Source organism: Canis aureus, chromosome 21, assembly GCF_053574225.1.
Source record: "Canis aureus isolate CA01 chromosome 21, VMU_Caureus_v.1.0, whole genome shotgun sequence".
NCBI classification, from domain to species: domain Eukaryota; kingdom Metazoa; phylum Chordata; class Mammalia; order Carnivora; family Canidae; genus Canis; species Canis aureus.
In genome coordinates this window covers 44133093-44146422 of record NC_135631.1, presented here as the reverse complement: position 1 = coordinate 44146422, position 13330 = coordinate 44133093, and the positions used below count along the sequence as shown (strand labels likewise).

General features: G+C 38.2%; 1 protein-coding gene across 2 annotated transcripts in view; it reads right to left on the bottom strand.

The window, feature by feature from the left end:
- NME8 (NME/NM23 family member 8) overlaps positions 1–13330 on the bottom strand; it is a 49751-nt gene that overhangs the window by 27895 nt on the left and 8526 nt on the right. For both annotated transcript variants that reach the window (XM_077864083.1, XM_077864084.1), the window contains exons 6-8: positions 9424–9540; positions 3224–3290; positions 2276–2349 (exon numbers count right to left, since the gene is read on the bottom strand). In XM_077864083.1, the coding sequence (XP_077720209.1) occupies positions 2276–2349; positions 3224–3290; positions 9424–9540 (258 nt within the window). The remainder of the gene's footprint in view (positions 1–2275; positions 2350–3223; positions 3291–9423; positions 9541–13330) is intronic.

Below are 13330 nucleotides of genomic sequence, written 5' to 3'. Positions count from 1 at the left end.
GCATGTCACTCAAGTATAGTAAAATGTAAGAGTTTTGAAGCAAATATGACAAGTCTAATGAGGTATTAAACGAAATAGAAGTATAATCTGGGTTCAAAGCAACCCAGTAATTACATTGTTTGGTGGGAGTATCTAGCACCAGGTACCTTCTGCTTCTATTATGAAAGTAAATACCTTACTGGTTCCCTTGGTCTTTTGATATGGAAAAGCAGTACTTAAATCTCTCTGAACCCTCACCTAACCGATAGTCCAATTTGAATAATTTCTAAATACTCAGATCATGTCTTTGTTACCTTGCTTAGGGCCTGACAGCAGAAAGTAAAATCCAAGCAATATTTAAACTTGGTAACTTTTCCATTACTATAATTGAAAAATGTAGTGTGTCCTTTTTTTTTTCCATTCAAAACATTCTCTAGTTTTTTTGTCCTGTTTTTTTTTTTTTATATGTAGCCCTTTACCATATTCCAGAGAGGTGAAGTATTTAGGAATATTCATAATTTACATCTCTGACATGTTATTTACTATATCAAAACAAAACCAAAAAAAAAAAAAAATGGTGATGAACTCATAATTCAAAGTAATGCCACAACTAAAAGAACTAAAAAAACCATATAATTTTGAAAATCTTTAATGTCCTAGCCATTTAAACCTACTTGAATAAGGAACAGTAAAACCATGTAAATATGTGATATTACTTTTTTAAACTTTATGAAGTATAAGTAATTTATGTATGGAGGATGGGGGTACAGTTTGATGCCGCCCCCCTTTCATACACATCAAAATCTGGAAGAAAAGTGCTATCTTTAGAGAGTAATATTATTAAATCAGTGAACAAATGAAAGAGACCATACAACCCAAGATCACAGATCTTTGACTTTCAGTGATAATGCTGCAGTAGCTAAAGAAAGAGGGCAAAATGGGAAGTTCATCAAGAGAAGACCAACCCCTTGAGGTAGCTCCTCCTCAGTGACCTCCTCTATTCCCCAAACAAAATTCTTTCAAATTTCAATTTACTGTTGCTATGTTAACACAAAGTCATTGTTATGGAGTTAGCAAAGTACAGCCTGCAGTCAACATCAGGCCCACCACTTGTGTTTGAAAATAAAGCTTTACTGGGGCACGGCCACATCCATTTGTTTACCTACTACCAATGGGTGCTTTCTCAAAGTAATGGCAGAGGTAAGCAGTGGTGTTAGAGATCATCTGCCCCACAAACATGAAAATAGTTACTCTCTGGCCCTTTATATGAAAAGTGCGCTGACCTATGAATTAGAACTCAGTTTTCCTCTTAAAAAAAACTTATTTGGGGGCAGTCTGGGTGGCTCTAGTGCCACCTTCAGCTCAGGGCATGATCCTGGAGACCTAGGATTGAGTCCCTCATCGGGTTCCCAGCATGGAGCTTCCTTCTCCCTCTGCCTCTCTCTGTGTGTCTCTCATGAATAAATAAATAGAATCTTAAAAAAAAAAAAAAAAAAAAGTAAAAATAAAAAAACTTATTTTAGCTCTAAGGCAAAACAATAAATGCTTCCTTATTCTATTTTGCATCTAAGAAAGACCATACATTTATGACAACATCAAAAAAATAAAACAAGCCAATGTGAGCTTCTAACAAGTCTATGTTGATAAAAACTAAACAGGAAGAACATTTGTTATCATCCAATATAAGAACTGTAATTTTTATCACTATTTATATTAGATGCTGGTAGAGCAAGATGTTTGAGGGATGCCTGAGTGGTTCAACGGTAAAGCATCTGCCTTTGGCCCAGAACGTGATCCTGGGGTCCTGGGATCAAATCCCGCATCAGGCTCCCTGCATGGAGCCTGCTTCTCCTCCCTCTTCCTGTGTCTCTGCCTCTCTGTGTCTCTCATGAATAAATGCATAATATCTTTAAAATAAAATAAAGATGCTTGAGGGATGCCTGAGTGCCTCAGTGGTTGAGCATCTGCCTTTGGCTTAGATGTGATCCCGGAGTCCCAAGATCAAGTCCCACATCGGGCTTCCTGCATGAGCCTGCTTCTCCCTCTACTTGTGTCTCTGCCTCTCTCTCCGTGTGTTTCTCATGAATAAATAAATAAAATCTATAAAAAAATAAAAAGATGCTTGAGTAGATCTAACCTTTGTTAAGACAAAACATTCAAAGCCTTCGGAGGTACCTAGCACCAGAAATTTGTTATGTTCTATTTCACTCTAAATGATAAGCTTGTCTCCAAATTGACAGTTTAGAAGTTGTTACATTGCAATTAGTTTAAAGTATTTTTGGGAAATATCACTTACTTTTTTTTTAATCTCTAGAGATTTTCTAGTCATCACAGCATCAGGTTTGATAATAACAATAATGTATAGTTGTTCTAGGAAAAAAATAGGAGAATTTCATTTTCCTGGTACAAAGTCTAGATAATGAAGGATTTGCCAATAATAAATGTAAATTATTAATATTTAGTGAATTTTTGTCCATTGAAAGCTTTGTTCTTATTATGACGTTCCAACTACCAAGGAGTTTCTACTTAGAATCAAAGTGCAGTTCCTATATGTGCATGCAGGAGAAATATTCACAAGAATTGGTGGTCCACAGGCAAAAATAAATAAATAAATAAAAATGAGAAAACCTGTTAGGTGGCACTAGTTATTTTAATATAATTCACATGCATTAAAATCACACCCTTGATCAGTATCACTGATCAGTGGAGTTTCGATACAAGCAAACATTACAGACTGATTAATTTTATCATCTAGAGATTTATCCACATTTATCCACATATTCTCATGATGAGCTTTTAGTGCACAATAGCTCACTGAGCACACTGTTGGTCTCTGCTCCCTCCAAAGCGTGAATGCACACTCACACACCTGTACAGACAATCCAGGAGGGAAATTGTTAACTGTAAAGTAAACTGGCCTGTGGGTCGTGGAAGAAGAAATTACTTTCACAAGGTTCTGGAAGATGATGAAGGATAAAATAAGAGGAGGCTGCTGTCTAGGGAGTCATAGGGGATAGGAGCCTCTGGGCCCGAGAAACCTCTAAGGGTTGTGCCCACAGAGACCAAAGGAAAGGCAACGGGAGCAAAAAAGTTTTCTTGTTAACAGCTAAGTCTAATATTATCCTACTAGGCCCTTACCAGTAACGTTGAGGTCACCACTACCTTTTTGCTCTTACATGTAGTGCTATAATTAACATCCAAGTACACAAATTCCTTGCCATTACTCTGAAGGAAATTTACTCACCAGCACTTTCAGAGTGTGCTTCCCCAGCATCTTCCACATCTGAGTCTACAAACACAATTTCACGATACTGTGTAAGAGAAATGCAAATAGAAGTTATGTCTTAATATGACAGGAAAGGTTTTTAGAAATGTTTCTAATAAATACTTACAATCCAAAGGATAGAGGGTAAAGTGGGAATCTGCCTACATTTACCTAATACTCCTTTTTCCTGTCTTCCTACTGAAATAAAAAGAGGAATCTTTAGAATGATTGAGGTGGGAAGACTATCAGAAATAATACATATGGGAAATGGTTAAAAACCAAAAACCTTAAAACTTAAGAAGGGTACAAGGAATAAAATAAGAAAGAAGCAGAAATTAATAAGTAAGAAAGCAATAAATTAGGGACACCTCAGTGGCTCAGTGAGTTGAGCATCCAACTCTTGGTTTGGGCTCAGGTCATGATCTCAGGGTCAACAGCATAGAGACCTGCATCAGGGTCCATGCTCAGCAAGAGTCTGCTTGAGTCCCTCTCCTTTGCTCTTCCCCTGATTGCTCTCTTTCTCTCTCTCTCAAATAAATAGAAAGAAAGAAAGAAAGAAAGAAAGAAAGAAAGAAAGAAAGAAAGAAAGAAAGAAAGAAAGAAAGAAGAAAGAAAGAAAGAAAGAAAGAAAAAGGGAGCAATAGATACAGAATTATGTTAAAGATCAAAAGGACATTTGATGAGTTTCAAGATCTTAGAAAACTAAAAACAGAAAAATACCTTCTTAACTTCTAAAAAATCATCTTGCTCAAAACAATAACCAATTTTCTACTTTAGAGTAAAATATTAGGAAGGATGGGGATGAGGGTTCCTTAATTTTTTGAGAAGCCCTTAAAAAGCTTCTTTTTTAACTATCTGAAAGGTTTATATATTTGCATATATACATTTTCTTGGCAAGAGAATGCATAATTTCAGTCTCAAAGAAAAGATCCCAGAATGTATGGAAATGACTATCCAGGAAGCTCATTCTTATTATAATCAAGAATAAGATAATTATACCAGCTATAACTTTAAATTGATCTGACTTTATATTTGCTGGACATGTGCCAGCCAATAGGGCAGCAACTAACCACATAAGGCCATTTCCAGTTCTTGAAAATGAAGTTAGTCCAAATTAAGATGTGCTGTGATAGCTACATAGCACATTCTAAAGACTTAGTATGAAAAAATGATGTGGAATACCTTGTTTTTTATATTGAGTACATATTTAAATGAGAATCTTTTTAACATATAGGATTTAATTTTTTTCACTTTTTTCTAAAAAAGAGGAAAAGAAACCATAAAAGACTCTTAACAATAGAGAACAACTGACGGTTGATGGAGGGTGATGGGTGAGGGATGGGCTAGATGGGGTGTGGGCATTAAGGAGGGTACTTGTGATGAGCACTGGGTGTTGTATGTAAGTGATGAATCACTGAATTCTTCTCTTGAAACCAATATTACACTATATGTTAGCTAACTAGAAATTAAATAAAAATTTGAAAAGAGGGGATATCCCTGGGTGGCTCAGCAGTTTAGTGCCTGCCTTTGGCTCAGGGATTCTGGAGTCCCCAGATCGAGTCCCACATTAGGTTTCCTGCATGGAGCCTGCTTCTCCTTCTGCCTGTGTCTCTGCCTCTCTCAGTCTGTGTCTCTCATGAATAAATAAATAAAATCTTTTAAAAATTTTTTGAAAAGACAAAAATAATAATTTCACCTTTTTCCTCTTTGTTGTTTTTTGATGTGACTAGTAGAATATTTTAAATTATGTATGTGACTCACAACATAACCTTTTTTTTTTATCGTAATACAGGACTGTGCTAGACCAGGCAAATAGATAAGAAAGCTAAATAATAGAAGCATTCAACAAAATGGTAGACTATAAACATATTAACACATTTTGTGCTTTCACACTGTTATTAATTAAAACAGGATATCATTCTGTAAGAACAATCAGACCGACAACAATATAACCACAGAATAGAGCACACATAGAGAAAGGCACATAGAACATAGCAATTAAGACTATGTGTTAATGGGCAGCCCGGGTGGCTCAGTGGTCTAGCGCCGCCTTCGGCCCAGGGTATGATCCTGGAGACCCAGGATCAAGTCCTGCGTCGGGCTCCCTGTATGGAGCCTGCTTCTCCCTCTGCCTGTGTCTCTGCCCCTCTCTCTCTCTCTGTGTCTCTCATGAATGAATAAATAAATAAATAAAATCTTAAAAAAAAAAAAAAAGACTGTGTTTAGACGTCATTCTGTCTGACATCAAACAATTCTGGTTTCAACACCGGCTAGCTAGCTGCTTCTGCAGAAATGACTTCATGCTTTTAAGTGCTGTCTTAGCATTTGTAACTATCTCATAAGATTTCTTGAGGCTCCCATTCAAGATGGCAACATAAAAGGCTCCTGAACTTAACTTACCTCCTCCCATAAACACATCAAACGTACAGCTCTATACAAAAAAGTTTTCTCCGAAAGAAATCCAGAAAAAGGCTCAGCAACTACATGTCAGGCAAATGAGGAAAAAAAAAAAAAAAAAAAAACACCTATATTGAAATGCATAGGAGAGTAGGAGGGTTTGAGACACAACTTGACCATAAACTTCACCCCCACCACCGGGACACACAATTGGGAGGGAACAGCCAGCATGTCCCTGAGGACACGTGCCAAAAAAACATATAATATGCCAAATTTTAAGACTTCCAATTGAGAGAAAGATCCCCCAAATACCTAGCTCTGAAAGCCAGAAGGTCCCCCAAATCCCTAGCTCTGAAAGCCAGCAGAGGCTAGAGGAAACCAACAGTTCCTACCAGGCTGGTAAGGACTGGCTGTGGCTATCCTATCAGTGCTCAGAGCACAGGCAGCTCACGGACATGCCCAGTTTTTCTCTGGAAGAAGCTTACTTGAAACTCTTAAAGTGGTAGCCTGTGAGTCAAGCTCCCAAATTAACACAGATCTAGGGGTTGACTGCAGTCCTCTCCAGAGACCAGGGAGGTTGGCAGGTGCCATCTCTGTACTTTCCTACTCCAGGTGGTAGATGTCCACGTGAAGATGGCTTGAGCACATCTCATGCCCCACCCTGGATTTTGTGGCTGCTCCCAAAGGACACATCCCTGGATGGCCTGACTATGGCGGCCAGCAGAGACAGCGTTGGTGGGTTCAGTGTACCCAGCTATGTTTGGATAAACCATCCAAACAGAAAATCAGTATGAAAACACAACTTAAACCATATGTTAGGCCAGATGGACTTAACATTTACAAAACATTCTATCTAAAAGCAGTAGAATACACATTCTTCCCAAGTGCATGTGGAACATGCTCCAGGAAAGATCATATGTTAGGCCATATCAAGCATCTTTTCCCACAACAATAGTATGAAACCAAGAAATCCACTACAAGAAGAAAACTGAAAAATTCACAAATCTGTGAAGATTAAACATGCTACCAAACAACCAGTGGTCAAAGAAGAAATCAAAAGAGAAATCTTAAAATACCTGAGACAAATGAAAATGGAAATACAACATACCAAAACTAAAAGGGAAGTTTATAATGATAAATGCCTACATTAAGGAAAAAAGGTCACAAATTATATCCTAACTTTTCACTTTAATAAGCTAGTAAAAGAGAACTGATGAAGCCAAAATTAGTAGATGAAGGCAATAACAGATCAGAGGAGAAATAAATAAAATAGATACTACCTAGACAATAGAAAAATCAATGAAACTGAAAGCTAGTTTCATTAAAAAAATAAAATGACAATTATTTAGCTAGACTCTCAAGAAAAATGACAGAGGACTCAATAAAATTAGAAATGCAAGAGGGAACATTATTACAAATACTACATGAATACAAAGAATCTTAGGAGACTATTATGACCACCTATGAAATCACTATCTCAGAAAGTTACATGCAAGGGCACCTGGGTGCTCAGCTGGTTGAGCATCTGGCTCTTGATTTCAAATCAGCTCATGATCTCAGGGTCGCGGGGTAGAGCCCCGTGTTGGGCTCTAGGCTGCAGAGCATGAAGACTGCCTGGGACTCTCTCTCTCTCTTTCTCTCTCTCTCCCTCTCCTCTCCCTCTCTCTCTCTCAAAAAAAAAAAAAAAAAAAAAAAAAGTTATGTCCATGCCCATGTTAACTGCACTATTCACAATAGTCAAGACATGCAGACAACCTAAATGTCTATCAATGGAAGAAAGGATAAAGACAATGTGATACACACACACACACACACACACACACCATGGAATATTATTCATACCAAAAAAAAAAGAAATCCTACCATTTAGGACAACATAGATGGACCTTGAGGGCAATATAATTAAATGAAATCAGTCAGACAGAGAAAGACAAATACTATATGATCTCACTTATACATTGAATCTAAAGAAACTAAACTTATAAATACAGAGAACAGAATGGTGGTTACCAGAGGTGGAGGGTGGGAAGTGGGGAAATTGGATAAAGGTGCCCAAAAGGCACAAACTACCAGTTATAAGATAGATAAGTTCCAAGGGTACAATATACAGCATGGTGACTCTACGTGACACTATTGTATGGTATACTTGAAAGTTGCCAAGAGAGTAGACCTTGAAAGTCCTCATCACAACAAAAAAATTGTAACTACAGGAGGTGACAGATGTTAAACTTAATGAGGTGATCATTTCATGATATGTACAGATATCAAATCATTGTTATACACTTTCACTTCATACAATGTTAATTTGTCAGTTATATATCAATAAAACTAGGAAGGAAAAAGATTTTTATCAAAATTAAATGCAGATATCTGGTGGAAAGTCTTAACAAAGAGCAATTCCTCAATAATTCCTGGTTATTATAGTTTTCACCAACAAGTGGGGGTAGTGGTGTGAGAGACACAGATAGAAAGAAGGGAAAGGAGAAGATTCCCTGACAAATAAGAAAACTTGAAAAGTAAAGAAAAATGTCTTTAGATGAGAAAAATCACTATTATAAACGTAAATTCCCCATATCTGTCATTTGTCCATCTTCCATCAAAATGTTCATTTTTTTCTTAATGCTCATAAAGTACTTTGTGTGTGCTGTGGATATTAGCACATTGACACAGAGTATAAGCATTTTTCCCAGATTGCAGCTTTCCTTTTACGTTTTAGGATGCACTTCAAAGTTTTAAATAAATCTATCAATTTTTCCTTTTTTGATATCTCTGTTTTGTGTTACGTTTACAATGCCTTCCTCAACTTATGACAATACAGACATTTGCCAGTATTTTCTTCTAATACGTTTATGCTTTGTTTCTTTGTATTCGGCTCTTTAATTCACCTGAAATTTATATATAAAATATGAGATGATACAAATTTCTTATACAAATAGTTAACCCAATATTCCTAGGCCTGTTTATCAAAGGTTTTATCCTTTCCTGATTTAAACTGATATTATATTTTTTTATTAGCAAATGCTCAATACAAGCTTGAACTTCCCTTTATTTATATTTTTCAATATTTCTCAGCTGGCCTCTACATATCATTTTAAAATTCATGCTTGTTGTTCTTGTTGGTTTAATGCGCATGGATGTATTGTGTGTCGATGTATTGCGTGTGCTCATGTGCACCTGTGCATATGCTCGTGTGGGAGGTCTTGCGTGTGCATTTCAATGAACACCGGTAGCTCTTCTTTATCATACCTCCACATGCTTTGTAGTTTATTTCTCAATTTTTAAATAGTTCATCTATCATTACACAGATGATACATTTCACAGGCAGGATCTTATTCTAAGTACTCCACCAAAGAGTACTCTTGTTTCCTTTTGTCAGTCAATCTTGATCTCCTTTCCATATCAGTTAAGTACAGAGCTAGAACATACTAAATAATATCCTGCTGTATGGATTTGTATAATTTATGACCAAAATTACAGACATTTTATGGAACCTGTTTGGCATTGCTCGACATTTAAATGGATTCCAAATTTTTAATAACAGACAACCCTGCTATAAATGCCCTTTTCTGTATTTGTCTTATTATCTTTGTAGGGAAAATTATTGCAGTGTAATTGCTAAGTCACAGGATACATGCATTTTTTAAGGCTTTTGATTCTCCTTGCCAAAATACTTCCCAGAAAGTCTGTACCACTTATACACCAAGATGCTTGGGGAAATTCCTTAGGAAAGCAACAGAAAAGATGTAATGCATTTTTTTAAGAATAAAATAATAAAGTATTACCTGAGGACGAACCATTTCACCTGCTGCAATTTTCTTCTCCTCATTTATCAAGTTAGTAATTTTTTTATTAACAAGTGGTGCATTTGCACCATTGATCCTTGCGATAATTTTGCCATTCTATAAAGGAAAGGAAACCATGAAGGAAACTTCCATTTTCAGGATAAGTCCAAAATTCCACTTAACAAAGTCACCCCCACTCTGTCCCACCCTCTCCCAATCCTTTTTTAGCTATGGTAATTAGCCATTTTAAAATAAAGTATTAATGATGTGAAAGTATGCCTTGATTCGAAAAACCCAGCTCTGGGAGTTTTATCTCCACATTGTCTGTCCTACAACCAAAGGCAAGGCATTCCTGCATTACGTTCAGTGATTCTTTTACAGGCCTCCCAACACTACGTTCCCTAATTATTCTTCATACTATGCCTCCTTTCGCTCATCTTTCAACATAGATTTTCAAAAAACCTGTTTATTGGCACAGTACCAGGCATGATGGTACAGAACAACAGTCCCAGTATGTGGTCTAATTCAATTCTAAAAAAGGAGGGGGAAAAAAGCCCACAGGCAAACATATGTAATATAACAACCATGACAAGTACCACCAAGTACAAAGCACTGGGAGCATCTACAAGAATCTGTCCTGGTCAAAGAGATCAGCAAAATGCTCTGCATCACTTGCCATCAGGGAAATACAAATCAAAACCACAATGAGATACCACCTCACACCAGTGAGAATGGGGAAAATTAACAAGGCAGGAAACAACAAATGTTGGAGAGGATGCGGAGAAAAGGGAACCCTCTTACACTGTTGGTGGGAATGTGAACTGGTGCAGCCACTCTGGAAAACTGTGTGGAGGTTCCTCAAACAGTTAAAAATATACCTGCCCTACGACCCAGCAATTGCACTGCTGGGGATTTACCCCAAAGATACAGATGCAATGAAACGCCGGGACATCTGCACCCCGATGTTTATAGCAGCAATGGCCACGATAGCCAAACTGTGGAAGGAGCCTCGGTGTCCAACGAAAGATGAATGGATAAAGAAGATGTGGTTTATGTATACAATGGAATATTACTCAGCTATTAGAAATGACAAATACCCACCATTTGCTTCAACGTGGATGGAACTGGCGGGTATTATGCTGAGTGAAGTAAGTCAGTCGGAGAAGGACAAACATTATATATTCTCATTCATTTGGGGAATATAAATAATAGTGAAAGGGAATATAAGGGAAGGGAGAAGAAATGTGTGGGAAATATCAGAAAGGGAGACAGAACGTAAAGACTGCTAACTCTGGGAAACGAACTAGGGGTGGTAGAAGGGGAGGAGGGCGGGGGGTGGGAGTGAATGGGTGACGGGCACTGGGGGTTATTCTGTATGTTAGTAAATTGAACACCAATAAAAAATAAATTTAAAAAAAAGAGATCAGCAAAGTTGTTTATCAATATCATCAAGGGATTCTTGGGTTAAAATATGTATAATGGGGGACCCCTGGGTGGCTCAGCATTTGAGTGTCTGCCTTCGGCTCAGGGCGTGATCCCAGAGTCCCAGGATCGGGTCCCACATTGGGCTCTCTGCATGGAGCCTGTTTCTCCTCCCTCTTCCCATGTCTCTGCCTCTCTCTGTGTGTCTCTCATGAATAAATAAATGAAATCTTGAAAAAATACTTATGTATGATGGGTAAGAGATAACTAGGCAAAATGGAGAAGAAAGAGCATTCTAGGCAAAAGGAGTAGAGATGCAAAGGTCCTGAAGCCAGAAGGTGACGTGGCAAATAAGAAGACCAGCCAAGAAAGTGAGGGGATGCTTGGTATGAGATGAAGCCTAACAGTGAGGGGAGCCAGACATTGCAGAGCCTTGTGGGTCATGGAACAACACAGCCTTCCTTTAACCTAAGTGCAGTGGGAGGCCTTAGGCATGTTTAAGCAGAGTCAGTGACCACAATTTGAACTGTTATTTGTAAAGATCATTTCACCTACCATGTTTAGAAGGAGTTAGAAGGGAGCAAAAGATGTTTGTATACATATTAGGGGCTATTCTAGAGGTGATGATGAGAGAGATGGTTGCTCAATCAGGCACTGGTGATGGACATGGAAAGAATGGAAAGACATAGATGAGTGTGAGGAGACTTGAATGGTGAAATTGACAGGTCCAAGGAATGGATTGGGTGTGATGTCACTAAGCTGAGTTTTCTGTTTCTGTCAACAAAGTGGATAAATTAAGATGTCAATCACCCAATGAGGTGACACTTAGAAGACCACATTTCCTTGGGATTGGGAGTCTGCAATTCGAACAGTCCCTTGTGAGATGTCCTTCAGACAACATGGAGGGGAAGTCAAAGCACTGTTTGGATACACAACTATGGAGCTCAAAGTATAGAAAATGGCTGAACTTGAGTTCTTGATATATGAGTGGTAACAACTCAAACTGTATATGGAGGAAATTTTTCAAGGAGGGTATACAGCATGATAAGATCAATATTTAATGGCTGGATAAAGAAACGTAAACCTGCAAAGGAGACGGAGCGGAGTAATATCTACATAGGCAAAAGGAAACCCAAGTAACAAAGCCAAAAGAAGCCCATGTTTCAAAAAAGGAGGGCATGGCTACCCTACATTCAATACATTTGAGAGGTACAGCATAATGAGCCTAAAAGTGGCCAGATAGTTAACAATCGGATACACTAGCAACAGCAAATCTGCTTGAATAATCAGACAGAAGGCGGATTGAATGGGTTGAGGAATTAATGGAGTGTGAAAAAAAAATTGAGTAAAAATAAATATGCAAACTCTTCTGAGAAATTTAGTGGTAAGATAAAGAAGAGAGATGGGTGATAGCTGGAGAGGGGCGTAGCATCAAATAAAGTATTATTTTTTAATTGGAAAAAATTAATTATATTCAAAGGGCAATGAGAAGGATCCAGTTGAGAAAGGTTTAAATAAATACTGACACTCTGGTTCCCATTTGCTGCTAAAAGGGACCTTACAACCATTCTGGGGACTTTCAAGGGAATGTCTTTGAAAAAGCTCTTCCTGCTGGAATATTCCTGCTGGAATAAACTTGCTAGAATGAATTTATCAGGTAAGCGTGCTAAGCAATACAAAAAGCCCTTGTGGGAATATCTGTATAAACATGTGATGACTTGGTGAGGGTTTTGTGGGCACAGACTGAGATTCTTAGAGGAATGAGTATGGCTATGGAGGAATGAGTGATAACAAACTCTGAGGCATGACCGCACCAGCAACTGGCTGAGGTGCACTGGAGAAAAGGTCATTAGCAGCAGAGGTCAGGAATTGAGAGGCCAGGTTGTGGGTGGATGGCCAATGTGGATACCGAAGTCCCAAGAGGGATGGCAGGACAGGGGTTTGAAACAGGTTTGAGCTGCAGGCTCAAAGTTCTCAGTCATAGACAAGAACTGATTTGAAGATCAGTAAATGACAGGGGTGAGGTGGGGGGAGAGAAGGAGGTTTTAGCCAATTACCTAAGTTGGCATGGAAAAGACCTCTAATTAGCAAGGGAAAGAAAGTCATTGAAGTAAGAAGTAAAGGGAATATCAACTCTATTCCTGGGCTCAAGACAGGTAATCTGATAAAACAGTCACACTCTGGGCTGCAAAGAAGTGTGTCCTAAGTAAGGAGACAGATTTAAGGAAAGTCAAGGAAATAGAGTGGAGGTTCAGAGCCATAATGAAAAATCTTAGAAAGTATGCTGATTGCTTATCTCAATTCCAGATGTCACACAGTGAAAGTGTTTGCAAGATGTCAGGAAACTGGAGACCTGGGTTAGGAAAAGAATATTCTGAACATTACAGGGAACCTGGGTGGCTCAGTTGGTTAAGCATCCAACTCTTTTGACTTTGGCTCAGGTCAAGATCTCAGGATCCTGGGATGGAGCCCAGCATTGGGCTCC